Source organism: Hippoglossus hippoglossus, chromosome 7 (genome assembly GCF_009819705.1).
Source record: "Hippoglossus hippoglossus isolate fHipHip1 chromosome 7, fHipHip1.pri, whole genome shotgun sequence".
Taxonomy (NCBI): Eukaryota; Metazoa; Chordata; class Actinopteri; order Pleuronectiformes; family Pleuronectidae; genus Hippoglossus; species Hippoglossus hippoglossus.
In genome coordinates, this window is record NC_047157.1 from 9170150 (window position 1) to 9184713 (window position 14564).

The 14564-nt window shown below is 43.2% G+C and overlaps 1 protein-coding gene across 1 annotated transcript in view; it reads left to right on the forward strand.

The window, feature by feature from the left end:
* Positions 1-618: 618 nt before the first annotated feature.
* Positions 619-14564, forward strand: part of LOC117764606 (protein SOGA1-like) — an 88411-nt gene continuing 74465 nt past the window's right edge. The window contains 4 exon segments of the mRNA XM_034590529.1: positions 619-1848; positions 1851-2002; positions 7594-7695; positions 8106-8228. Coding sequence (XP_034446420.1) covers positions 1005-1848; positions 1851-2002; positions 7594-7695; positions 8106-8228 — 1221 coding nt within the window. The 5' untranslated portion in view covers positions 619-1004.

The following is a 14564-nucleotide window of genomic DNA, read 5'->3' on the forward strand; positions in this document are numbered from 1 at the left end:
AAATTTGGTACAAGCGTTCACTTGTTCTCAAAGACGAACTGATTCGATTTTGGTGGTCGAAGGTCAAAGGTCAGGGTCACGTTGACCTCATATGTGTCAGGAAATATATGTATGTAGACCGAGGCATATGACCGAATTTCACATACAGCAACGAATAAAGTTGTACTGAACCAAATGTCATATTGTACAAAAAGAAATGGTCCCCCCCTGCTCAGGGCTTCGGTGGCAAATTAGCAGCCGTACAGATGCTGTAAATATCTATCCATGATAATAAACATAAATAATACATGCTGACAGGGTGCAGAGGGATCCATTAGCACCATCAGTGAACAGAGTCATGTGTGGAGGCTGTGTGGTGTGTGTGTGTCCTGACAGCATCGCACTGTTACTTTCCATACCCTGAACTACATCAAATACTAAAAGTGTGTCATTTGATCGTTTAACATGAAGCCACGGTGAATGTTGCTCTTTCAACATGCCTACATTTGATTTGATTTGCTTGCTAGTCGTGTTTTTCTTATTGTCGTGCAGTGGTGGCGATAGAGAGCTGCAGATATAACACACCTCTCTCTCTCTTTCTCTCTCTCTCTCTCTCTCCTCCAGAGCTGCATCCCGTTATCTGGGCGGAGAGAGAGAGAGAGAGAGAGAGACTTACCCACACACTGCCTCTGTTCTCAGCCTCAGCTCCATGAGCAGGAACCGGCCGGACAGTGACGAGAGCAGAGGAGGACACCTCGGAACAAAGCGGGATTATTAACACATCTCCCACACTCACACGCTGGAGAGCAGGACAACACTTCGCCGTTTTATCGGACTCTTGCTGCTTCCTGGTCCTGTTGCGCTCCGGGGGCTCAGGCTGTGGCTGCAGAACAGGATCTCCTCCCTTTGTGTTGCTCTGCGGTTGTTTACTCACACTCCTCCACTCCACAACTTCTGCCTCCTCCTCCGTTCCTCCTCCAGGAGGTTTCATTTCTTCTTTTCTTGTGTCGGCCTAAACGGAATGAATGACAAAAACAAAGGAGGTTGATGTCCATAACGCCGCGACTCACCTCTCCTTCGCCTCGCCCAAGGAACGGAGACTCCATCTCCGGCAGAAGATGGAAAGCGGAGGCGGGACGGAGGGCTGCGACAGCGGGCACTCGCAGCACGCGGTGCCGGGGCAGCAGCAGCAGAATCCCCGGGGGGAGACCGCGGAGCTCCCTGCGGTGCTGTCCGCTCAGCCTTCCGGCGAGAAGAAGAAGAAGATAAACCGGGCTCCGTCGCCGGCCAGACCGAAGGATGTACCCGGGTGGTCGCTCACGAAGATCCGCGGTGGTATTGGGACGCCGACCCTGAGCGTCAAGCCCGGAGCGATCCACCTGGGGAGCCGCATTTCCAGGCGCAGCCCCGTGGGGAGTCTCGCGGGGAAGGACGGCAGAGCGGAGAAGAGCGGTGGCGGCAAAACGGCCGGAAAATCCTCCGCCGCGTTGTCCAAGAGCTCGGCGTCCAAGGCGGCCAAAAGCACCGGGGGGAGGAGGAAGGTGTCGGACGCCAGCATAGGATCGGACGATTTATCCAAGGACTCCGGCTGCGCCCCGGGGAAGCTCTCCCCGACCGACAGCAGCTCCGAGCTCTCGGACTGCGCCTCCGAGGAAAACAAGCTCTCAGCGGACGCTGGGAGCAGCGACGCCGAGTCGAGGAGCAGCCGAGGCGGCGGGCCGGACGGAGAGAGGCCGCTACGGAATGGCGCGTTGTCGGATAGAGGTGGACAACATGCCGCCGCCAATAAGACCACCTGCTCAGCCGGGGAGAGATACGATAAGGACCGGCTCTCTCTTGGCGTGGAGACCGGGGAAGGGAGCATATCCCCGGCGAGGAGCGCTCGGTCACCTCGTATGACAGCAGGGTGCCAGCGAGCACATCCCTGGCTTTCTCCGACCTGACAGAGGAGTTCATGGACGGCATGCAGGAGGAGTTTGTGAGGGAGATAGAAGAGCTGAGGTCGGAGAACGATTACCTCAAAGTAAGTCAAGTGTCAACCATGAATTTCGTGCAAGTGGTTTTCCAGTGTCTCCCAAAGCATCAGATGTGCATTGTTGTTGTACGATTAATGTCAATATCTTGGTGTTGCTCTTTGTAATCCAGTTCGTCTGAATGTACTACTTCACTCTGTCTTATCTCCCATGCGTGTAGAATCCTTTGGATCCCATCCAGTACTACTCACTACAAGGAAAATATTATGAATAGTGAGTCTGCACCCCCAGTAGCACATGAGCACAAAGATGCAGCCCTGTAGCCACAGGCAGGCCACGCTTCATGTGTAGACTATCAGCAGAAACACTGTAAACAATTGTGTACAATGTGGATGTAGTAGTTCTCGACAGACAGCGGCTCTCGAAGATTATTTGCCCGGTTGGGTTTGTTGTTTTCCACCTGCTCACATGATGGAGCAGAGGATGTGGCTTTATGCAGCAGCCTCAGGGGTGGTCAGTCTCTGGACAATGCACTGAAATGTGTCTCATTCTGCCTGACTGGCATTGGTTCGTTGGGATGTTTTCCCGGAGTGTCATGTGATTGTCTAGATGTTGCTTCTCTACCATGACAGGAGTAAAACGCTCAGACTACCACCCCTGCATCACCTCCGTGGTATGGTCTGTCAGCAGACTTTCATACTAAAGGCATTTTTTTCCCAGCGTTCTCATGTCTGCAGGTGCTGAAATGTAATATATACGTAGATCCACCACTTGAGCAGATCCATTCTGCCTTGAGAGTGATTGATTAGGAGGGTGATCAATAACATTAGCATGTACCTAAGCACTAACTGGCAGTGACCAGACAAGCCAATAATTGTCAGAGATTGATTGGGGAAGCTGATTGATTAACATCACTTATCTTCACGGAAGCACCACCCTCTCTGCAACAGTGTTGGAGAATTTAGGACTTTTGTTTTTTACTTACTGCTAATTTAACTACTACCATTTATTTTATTTTCAAGTAAAAATGCCAAAGATTTATTGTTTCAGACTCTTAAGTGTGAGAATTAGCTGCGTTTCAATGACTCATTTTCATATGAAGTGATTCATTATTGTTTTGGTCTGTTGAGCTGACAAACGAAGACTTTTGGTGATTCAATATGGTGCTGGAGGACACTGTGATGGTAGTTGTTGTCAGTGTTTTCTGATGTTTAAAAAAAACAATGGTTTGAATCAGAAAATAATCAGCAGATTATTCAATAAGTCATTAGGATCCCTAATCCTTATTTCATTTAGTGTCCCCCTTAAATCGAACTTCATTGACGTTTGTCTTTTCTTGTTAGCTTAAAAACTGAACTCTTTGTAGGGAGAACTAAAAACCTTATTTCCTCATGCACTTCTTTAGTGATGGACTGAGAGATGCTCCTTTCTTGTTTTTTCATGCGCATCATCTTTGGTGGTGTGTATGTGTGTGGTGGTCCAGTGCTGTTGACTGACTATATTGTAGGGCATCAGTGCTGCAGTGCTTATTAGACCACCCCAAAGCCTCATGGGAGGCCCTGCAGTGAAGTGAGTGAGTCTGGGTGTGTGTGTTGTTGCAGCTGTGAGGAACACCTGGTTAGTTATCAGAAGATCAAAACAACACGCTGCCGAGATGCCAGACTCTCTCAATCTCTCCCTCAGATTTCCTAGATGCACAATGTAATTCTCACTTTCCCATTCCATCTCTCTGTTTCTAACCCAGTGCTCATCCACCCTGTTTGTCTTTCAGTGCAAACCCTAATCCTCTTGGCCTTTCCATCTTCCACTATAGGCTCATGCAATGCATACTAATGTGTTGACTCTTTGCTGGTGCAGCTGTTGAAACCTCATTAAAATTACTTTAGATCTCAGCACCGTGTATGATGTTTCTGTCAAGATCTGTGGAAGCTAAGCCATAATATGTGGTTAACAATCATACTGTCCCACCGACTAGACCTTCAGTAACTGCCCTCTCTCACACTTACCTTCCTATTGTCCTGTAGCCAGCCGCGTTTAACAGCAGGAACTTTCCTCCGGAACTAGGAACCTTTACAGGAAGTGCTTGTGTTTCTGCCATAGGGACAAGGGTATTAATTTAATTCCAGGGAAATCTTCTTTACCCCCAAAAAGTCTCTGCTAGGGGCGTAATACATTTACGGAAGTACCAGAACCTTTGTGTGGGGCTTGCAGTGATAAACATACCTGATTGGTTGAGAATTCCAGCAATCTATTTCCGCCACCATTTTTAAAAACCTGTAGCTCCATTAACAGTTCTTTTTCCTATTTCTGTTACTAGTGCTCCTCTCCTTTCCAGTGTTTCTAGGCAATAAACTAGCGTGGAACAGCTTGTTGTAGTTGTGAGTTGTTCATACATCAGGAGGCTAATTTGCCTAAACTCCCGTGGTCTATGCAGTAGAGACGCTGGTGAACAATGGTCGACAGGAACCTTTTAGTTACTTGAAAAAGGTTCCTGGCACCAAAAGGTCTGGGTTCTTTTGAACGAAACTTGTAGTTTAGTTTCGGCTGTATTTATCATTAGGTGACATACAATTTGTATTTTGTCAAACACATCAGTCACTCCTGCCAATCACACACTTGATCATGTTGGAGCAGCTTTCACCCAGCATGAAATTGAGAAGTTGATAAAAGTATCATGAGAGTCCACGTGCTACACTTAACAACATGTAGGCCTTTACTGCAGAGCTGATATTAGAGCTGAGCCTGAGAGGGACTCATGCCGATGCGTCTTTCAGGACTTGATTTGTCTGGAATGTCTGTCCTGTGACTACAATTTAAGATCACAGTTCAGCATCTGTGCCGCCTGTATAGATAGATGATGGTTTTTGCTCAGCCACTGCTTCACTTTCATATTCAGATGAGTTTACTCTACAAAGAAGTTATTTGGTTGAAAAATTTAACAGTTTACAATACAACGACCTCCATTATGATAATATGATGATGATATCAAAAATCTAAGATTTGGGAAGATATAAGTTGTCCCCCAATTCAGCCGACGCACCACCCGTTGACTCCTTTGTTTTTGAAAGGACGGACTGCATTTCATGGAGCCTCATAAATAGTATATCCTAGTTGTGCCGCTAAAATGTAACCGATCTTCAAATGCCACCTCCAAAGGATAAGGCCCCTGAATTAGGACACAGCTATAGTACATGTAACAGACAGACATGGTTGCAGCTTTTATAGCTACAGTATGTCTCAGTTCAGAGGGCTGCTTCTTTCAGAGGACGCTGTCTACCTGGCCCACAAAGACCTCCTCCTAATATGAAGCTACTGCTGTCAGCCAGTTAGCTTAGCTAAGTACAAAGACTGGAAACAGGAAAACAGCCATGTTTGCTCTGTCCAATGGTAAAAATAGTGTTGTGTAGTAGCTATTGTAATTAGATGTGCTAGTACGTGTCTATTGTTATTTTTGGACAGAGCTAGGCTAGCTGTTTTCCCCCTGTTACCACTCTTTGAGATAAGCTAAGCTAACAGTCTCCTACTATACAGGCTGTAACACGAGTCCTCTTGTCTCATTCTTGTGTTAAAAACAAACAAGTGTGTTTATATTACTGAACAATATTAATATTACTAATTATTTTTGAGATACTATATAAAACATGATTTTACCATCAAAATATACAGGCCCTGGCTAAAAAAGCTGCAGTAGCACTGCAACATCCTGTACGGCAAGTGACCAACAATGAAATCATCATCATCAAGCGAGTTTCTAATGGGTTGATCATAACTATGAACACATCTGGGAAGTTGTGTTTCCTTGACCCTGTTCAGACCTGAAATTATCCGAGCTTAGAGCTGTCCTCTTGTGATAAGATCTCCCAGGACGGATATTAATACCAGGTCTGAACAGGGCCAAGTTTATTACCTCTAAAACATAAAAAGCATTTTTCTTTATTATTCTTTCACTCAATAAAAGCAGAACACATTGAAAAAAACCCATCTCTTTATACAGCAAAATGCACAGTCATGTCGATAGATGTAGGCCTAGTACAGGAATTTGACTGTATATGATTTGGCCTCATAGCTTTAAAAAGATGATGTAAAAATAAAAAAATCTTGATAACTCACCCACCCTGCCGAGGACTGTTATTGCAGCAGATGTGCGAGAGCTCTAATTTCAAACATTATCTCATCTGGCTCACTAAAACCTGACATCTGCTTGATTCCATCTCCTGACTGGCGGCTTGATCACATGATAGAAACCATCTTTCCTGTTCTTCTTTAGATAGCAGTGAAAAGCAGGTCAGTGGAGCGCCTCTCCGTCTCTCGCCACATTAACTTGTAATTCCCTGGTTTTTTGTCCTCACATTCACTTCTCTCTGATGTCATGTTTTTCCATTGTCTGTGATTCCTCTCTTTCTGTCTTTTTTTCCTTTTTTTCGGTCTGTCTGTCTGTCTGTCTGTCTGTCTTCCCTCCTACCCTTTGCATATGGTGCTGCAGTCTTTTTTTAGCTTAATCAAAACACAGACACACACACACTTTGCATGCTAAACCAACAACTTACCTCTATCACCACCATGTTTATGAAGCATACTTATACACAAGCTGTTTATTCTGAAGGTGGTGGAGACAAGGACACACCCTAACCCATTGTTGTGCCCTGTCTCACTTTCCTAGTACACCTACACACACACACACACACACACACACACACACACACAAAAACACACACACGCACACGCACACACACACACACAGAGCCTTGTTGTCATCGTCGTGTCATAGTGACTGCAGAGGCTGACCCACATTTTCCACTGTAGTAAACTATGAGAGCACTACCACTACAGCCACTTGTACTCCTTATACAACACACGCACATAGATTTTGACCAACACACACGTGGCACTCCATTGTGTAACATGGCTCTTACTGTCCCATAAAGGCCAGTGAGCCAGACTTCTTCTCTTGGAGTAATGTTTATTTCATTGCTGACACACATGCGAATGAAACAGCTGCACCTAATAGGATCCAGAGGGATGATGCAATTCATGCCGCCAAGCTCAAATTAATAATTTATCTCCATATCTATAATAATGGTAGATTACAACTCTCCCGTACATTACTCATTATTGCTTGGCTTGTTTTTGACGGGTGTTTTTAATGCCACCTTCAGTAGAGGAATTTCCTTTCCTCTTAATGCTTGTATGACCGAATGTCCCTTCAGGGGCTGTTATCTTCCTCTGGGGTAATATAATCTATTCTAATAGCCTGACCCTGACCTTTGACCTCCTTTGCACTACCTCCTGGGTAGGAGAGAGAAAGGTGAATCAATACATTGTTGTATCGCATTACTTGGGTGCACCACTCTGCTGCTTACAGCTTGTAGATCTCCATTTCTGTGGACCTCTTTTATCTGACTTGAGAAAATATTACATATCATGTCATTTTAAGAGGACACTAATTGTTGTAATGGTCATTCTGATGATGAAGATGTGGAAGATCGTTAATGACAGCGTGGAGTGATTGATGGGATGGATTGAGTTACAGTCTCTAATACGCAACAGCCTTGGCTCCAGTTTGATATTGGAAGAGTTCCTGACTCACTGTTTCACGTAAAAATGACAGACAAACTCAGACACTTTTCTTCACTGTGTCCAGGATGAGATGGAGGAGTTGAGGTCCGAGATGCTGGAGATGAGGGACATGTACATGGAAGACGATGTCTACCAGCTGCAGGATCTACGTCAACAGCTGGAGCAGGTACGTGTGAGAGCCTGACTACATGAGAGCACAGTCCTTTGTTGAATCTGTGCTCTCATATATTCTTTGATTTCTTGATTCGGATGTTTAAATATATAAAAAAGAAACAGGCTGCATTCAAAATGTCTTGAAACAGGCAAGTGAGAAGGTTTGTAATCAATCATCTTAACAACTTTGAGCAGGAGGTGCTACAGAAAGCCAGGCACACTCAAAATTACTAAGGGAAGAGTTTCAGTTTTTTATTTAATACATAGGCTGCTTGGAATAAAAAGCTGGTGCTGTTTTATGTGTGTTCTGTTATATATTAATGGCTGCTGCAAGGCAAACAATAAAATGATGCAAAGTAACAAATTTAGCTTAGACAGATGGCAAATAACATCAGCACCTCAACGCCATGTTTTGTTTTTCAGGCAAATAAAACCTGCCGCATCCTGCAGTACCGGCTCAGGAAAGCAGAGCGGCGCTCTCTCCGCGTGGCCCAAACAGGGCAAGTGGATGGAGAACTGATACGGACACTGGAACAAGATGTCAAAGTAAGTGTCCTCTGGAATAGTGTATGTAGATGATGTTTGTCACAGCTGGAGGTCAACTGTGTTCATGTAAAAAGTGTATCAGCCAATAAAAGCAGCAAAGTGAGGTATGTGGATCATGATGTCATTGTGTGGCTCTTGGCTTGACTACTGGTGTCAGTGAAGTTGACCATCTTGTCTTTACCTCTAGTTTCTACTCAAAAACACTCAAAACAACAACAATACAAAAAACAAACACCAATTTAACTGTTAGCTAGTTGATTAGCCAGCAAGCTAGTTTAGCTTCCGCAAAAGATCTTTGACCTCTGAGAAATTAAAATCTTCTTGTACAGAAATGGTTAAATGTAGATATTTGTTCTTTATTTTTCTAGAAGAGAGATGACATTTTTATTTTTATGTTGATAAAGATGTGCTTGTGTAACATATTGCACTTAATTTGTACAGTCACAGATACTCTCCATCCCGTCTTACAAAAATGTGTGGATCAAACCGGTGAACCCTGAATTTTAGTTTCTCTCTGGTGACTTATTGTTACATTGCAAATTGTCAAGCTAGCAAGGAAGATGGTTAATGGCTAGATAGCTAGACATTGGAAATACATTGAACAGTAAAACCAATCTAATGTGTTGTTGGTGATGTGACCAGACTTAAGTCAGACACAGCAGAGAAAAACAAAACCCCTCCTTTCCAAGATTAAAGGACCTTAAAATGGCCGGTCTGTCTTTTTCTGTGTTGCTGTTTTGGATTGTGTTTTTGTCTCTTGACATGACCCATTTTCTCCACCACGTAGGAGTCATGAGACAGTGCAGAGGTCAGGCTTCCGTCTTTGAAATATACAGTATATATGTTCTAATTATCACAGTAACTTAGAAACACTGAATGCCACATGAGTTGAGGATCAGTCCTTCGGTCCTTCACATACTCAGATACGGCAAATGCACTTATACAATCACACACTCTCAATGTTCCTCACAGTGTATATAAACACACAAGTCATTCCAGGCCCCTCGGGAATCCTTGATAAAGACCATTTATACACAAACACACTGAGTTCAGGGTAAAGCTTCTGTGTGTGTGTGTGTGTTTCTTTTTTGTTTTTTGTCACACTGACCGTGGACTGTGGATACACTCCGTCAAATTCACTGAGCTCCTCCAACGTTTTCCATGTGATGGAGGATACAATGAGTTCTTTATACCCTCTCAGAGAGAGAGAGTGTGTGTGCGAGAGAGAGGCTGTGATGTCACTCTCTGAGGGCTCTCCGCCTGCTGTCGCTGTCTGTCTCTCTCTGCCGCTGTCTCACCATCTGGTTGTTTTGGAAGGAATGGGAGAAAGGATGGAAGGACGGAAGGAGGGATGGAAAAGGATGACCGTACATCCTGTGTCTTGAGAGAGAGAGTGTGTGTGTGTGTGTGTGTGTTGAGACTGAAAAGAAAAAAGAGGGTGTGGCCACTGTTTGAAAATTCAAAAAAAGCCAATCAGAGTGGGCGGATGAGGCGGAGAGGAAACCAGAAAAAAGGAGAAAAACGGAAATAAGAACAAATACAAAAGAAGAAACAAATACGACAGAGGGGGGGGAGGAGGAAGTATTCAAGAAGGATTAGCTGAATTTAATGGAGTTGATTTGAATGGAGGTCTGAATTGAATTTAAATCCAAATTAGCCAGTAAGTGGCACTGGGACAAAGAGTTGGGGAGTGAGGCCAGAGATGAGAGAGAAAACAAAAAGACACAGCTTGAGGAAAAATTGAGTTAAGTCAGCATCTGTTAGCCACATTAGCACAGAGAGATCATGAATACAGGAAACTGAAAAACATATACACTGCACAGAGACAGACCTGAACGTCTCTGCCTCCCTCAACACATGGCTTATTGTGCCCTCTCACAGACAGGGTCAAACACTCAGATGGCAGTTCAAGTTACACCGTGTGTGTGTGTGTGTGTGTGTGTGTGTGTGTGTGTGTGTGTGTGTGTGTGTGTGTGTGTGTGTGTGTGTGTGTGTGTGTGTGTGTGTGTGTGTGTGTGTGTGTGTGTGTGTGTGTGTGTGTGTGTGTGTGTCAGCGTCAGTCAGCGTCAGCGTGTGCGTGCACATTAAGCTCACACTAAGCTTCTCTTTTGCCAGCCTCCCCCAGTCACTCTTGTGTTTATTCTGGTAGCTTTATTGTTTAGCCTTATTAAAACAGACACTCACTCCTGCCTCTGACTCAACACTGATTCAGCTCTACTGGAAAATCCCTATAACAGCAGTTAAAAAAAAGGCAATGAAGATAAGCAGTTGAGCAGCAGACTGTATGTAAACTCAACTACTAATACTCAGTGTTGCAGCTGTTAAAGATATAAAACACTACAATTCTTTTTTTGCGTCGTATCCGCTTAACCTGTGGCTCGTCTATGAACATAATTTGCGCCTAAGTTGCGTCAGGTAGATTTTCATCTGCAATGGTGGAGAGGACAACAAGTCCCGTGATCCCACGCTGTTTCAAAACATCATCAAACTAGTTATTTTGTTATTGTTTTGATTGAGATACCGCAAGAGGGCAAAGTTACATGTTGTACTTTTAAAACTTCTTAAAAGTGACCCTAATAACTTTGTTTAATGATGGTGTTTATTGTTTACGTGTAAAGCTAGCACAGGTCAATGGAGGAGTGAGAAGGGAGAATGTAGTTTTACTTAGCAAATTTACCTTCGGGTACTAATAAAGAAGCTTTGAACCTTGCACCTCGTGTTGGACATTTTGCTGTAGGACACGTCCCAGTTAGTGAGTCCAACTTGACCTTGTCTTGCTGAGCTTCTCTCCACTGATCAGCTTTACAACACTAACTGGCTTAACCACTGTTGATGCCTTAAGGCCCTGATTTGATTACTCACTCGCATTCAAATACACACAAATCAGCACACGCACACACACATTAGTGCTGACGGGTGTCTGCTCTCCTCGTCTTTCTGTCTCACTGCTCTCATGACCTTTTTAGCGAGAGCGATATAGACAGAAAAATAAAAGATAGAATAAGACCTGAAAAAAAGAGTGAAAGAGAAGGATTTTGTCTTTTTGTGTTTGTCTGACGAATATTTAGTGACAAAACCGTCTCCTTTCATACATCACGGGCGCTTTTAGAAATCTTGTGGGGTGACCTGACGTGTGAGTGAGTGTATGTGTGTGTATGTGTGTGTGTGTGTGTGTGTGTGTTTGCGGGAGGTCAGGCAGTGTATATCCAGCAGAATGTCCATGAGAATTTCTGACATCATTTCCTGTCCAATTCACACACTTCTCTCATTCCCACAGGCTAAAGACATCTGGACACACACACAGAGGAAATAGTTGTTAGGATCATTCTCATGATGTCAACACAGCAGTATTGCGTTTGCCTTAAGGGACTGACTATGAACACTTCTGTTCATTACACTGTCTTTCCATCCAGATTTCATCTTTCAATATTGTGTAAATATGGGGTTAGGGTAAATATCCTAATAATTGGAACAAGTATGATTCCTAAAAAGAAATGTAAGACGTTTCTTTTTATTAATAAGTCATGTTGCTCTCTTTGATTGATGCCTTGTCTACACTACTGAGGATCATATTTTTTGAATGGATAACATCCCCTCTGTTTTAAAAAAAACATCATCCAGACCAGATCACAAAAATGACTAACGCTCAAACAAGCATGCTGAGCCAGTCGGTGGCGATAAAGTCTACATTGACGATCCCTACCAGAGAATATAATTGTGAGCATGCAATTATATTCGTTTCTGGCAGATGCTCATCACAAAAAGCAACAGTGGGGGTGCACAAAGTAAGGTGTGATATCACTGTTTCCCAAACCCTCTGTTATACATGTACACAAAGATACACAGAAATCTGAGTTTTTGAAAACTGGCAGTTTTGAGAGCGTTTGTAAAAATCTACATTTTAGGGATTTAAAACATTGTTTGCATGTGGACAAGATGCCAAAATGCAGAGGAAATTTTTCATTTTGCAAAATGAATTCTTTAATTAAGCTTTAATCTGTTCGTGCTTAGTGCTGCACAAACCAAATAATTTTTAAATTTATTATTTTTCGTGACGTGGTGAGATTTTTGGTGGAAGGTCACAAATTATCAGCACATAAACCGAAACCATCTGGGTGAAAAGTGTGAAAAAATGTGTGTAAAAAGAGTTATCTTTTTTAAAACATTTTGAAATTGATGCTGTTTGCTGAACAGATGGTTTCATGTCTGTGCCTTCAGCATAGAATGAGTTGGGAGGTGTTTAACATAGCGTAGCACAGAATGGAATAGTGTGGCCCTGGGAAGTCTTTATTCTGGTCCCTGGTTGCCCATATAAGGGGAAACCACTGACCACTGCTGACAGCTTCACAGTGCTATGTATAATATTTATACGACATGTGTCATGTACACTGTAAGCTTTTGGTACTGTAAACATTATATAGACTTTAAATCTTTAGGCTTCCTCCCTGTCTTGCTCCCTTAAGGACACATACTGGAAAGTGCTGTAACTGTTAGGACCCAACTGAGATAATACTTTACCCCCAGATACTTTCTCACTACATGTGTAAGCTCAGGTGTTAACATTCAAAATACACACACACACACACACACACACACTCATTTGATGAGAGCAGTATCTGGTATACATTCATCTGAGCGGGGCCAGTTCTCAGTCTCGTGTGTGTGTGTGTGTGTGTGTGTGTGTGTGTGTGTGTGTGTGTGTGTGTGTGTGTGTGTGTGTGTGTGTGTGTGTGTGTGTGTGTGTGTGTGTGTGTGTGTGTGTGTGTGTGTGTGTGTGTGTGTGTGTGTGTGTGTGTGTGTGTGTGTGTGTGTGTGGTTGTACTCCATGGCAGCCTCTTTCAAACATACACACACATCCCAGCCCCCACTCAGGCACCACGTGTCAAGCACACTGTTGGAAGTACTGACTCCATGCGAGTATCACACTGTATATCCCTGCTGACAGTAGGAACTGTGGTTTCCGTTTTTCATTGTGTCTGTGTGGGTGTGTAGTGACAATGATGATGCATTTTCTCTGCAAGTTCTGGCAAAGGGTCCCCCATTTTGTGTCATTGTTACTACGTTTGCTACAAGTATGAATGATTCCCGTCATTGTTGGAACAATTGGAATGTAATGTTTACAAACATAACCCTTAGATGGTTTTGAAGCGTAGTGCAGAAAAACTCACTTTGACTAACAAAGCATTACAGAGGCGTTTTGCATTCCTAAGAACAAATCTGCTCTGTTTTTCTGAATTAACAAGATTATTATATCAGAAATACAGTTTTCACGAGAAATAGAATAAGCTCTTATTTTTCTGAAGTAAAAAGGTAGACTATCTCTCACTCCCAAGAGAATCTGTCATTTAGAAAACTGAGAGTGTTTAATATGTATATATACACTTAGATGCCTCTATGTATGAATAGATGGATGGATGGAACAATGTTTGGAGATAGTGACAGTGTGATCACACTTTCCCAACTGCCAAACAACGTGCCAAGGATTGTGGGAATTCATCACATTCCATCACTGCTGTCACTTAGCTCCCTCCGTCTCTCACTCACTCTCTCTCCCTCCCTCTATCCAAAGATAGATGGATCACAGCCTGTACTGGAACAGCTGTCAAGCCAGCGGCTCTCTCTCTCTTTCACACATAATGGCTTTATATATAGACACGAAGCAGATTACTTGTGATGTAACGTCCACTAAATGGGTGTCAAGAGGCCAGAATGTTGAACAAATGTCAAAAAGGTTGACGGCGCCAACACTCATCAACACCAGGACTATCTGAGTAAAAATCCTGTAATTCTTCTGAGCAGATGTTCTCTCTTTTGACCATTTTACCAGGTTATTTATTTGACTGTTAAATTAGGAGCATGAAAGCACAAACAGCTACATTGGTGATATGGAGATTCCATGATGCTGTTCTGTATTTGACACATTGTACCTGAGGTTTTAACTGTTGGGTTTTGGTTCCAGGGCGGTCAAGTAGTTTCTTGTAATGGAACAATGACAGCACTCATACAGAGTGAACTGATGCAACATGAGGCTTTTACAAGAAATACACATTGTAGATACACTTTGAGAGAAATAAGTAGAGAACCAAAGTTGTGTTTGACTTATCTATAGATTAAGTTGTTTCTTCTGTCGACCTAATCAAAGTATGTCTTCAGCTTAGTACCACTTTCTGCTTTGCATGCGCATCAGGAGCTGATGGTTCCCAGGAGTTTAACAACCTCTGATATACAGAATCATGGAGGTTGTTACATTAGAAAAGGTGGCAAATAACTATATTTATTTAAATACATAAAAAATATGTGGACTTTATTTAATCCACTGCGTTACTGGATGCACAG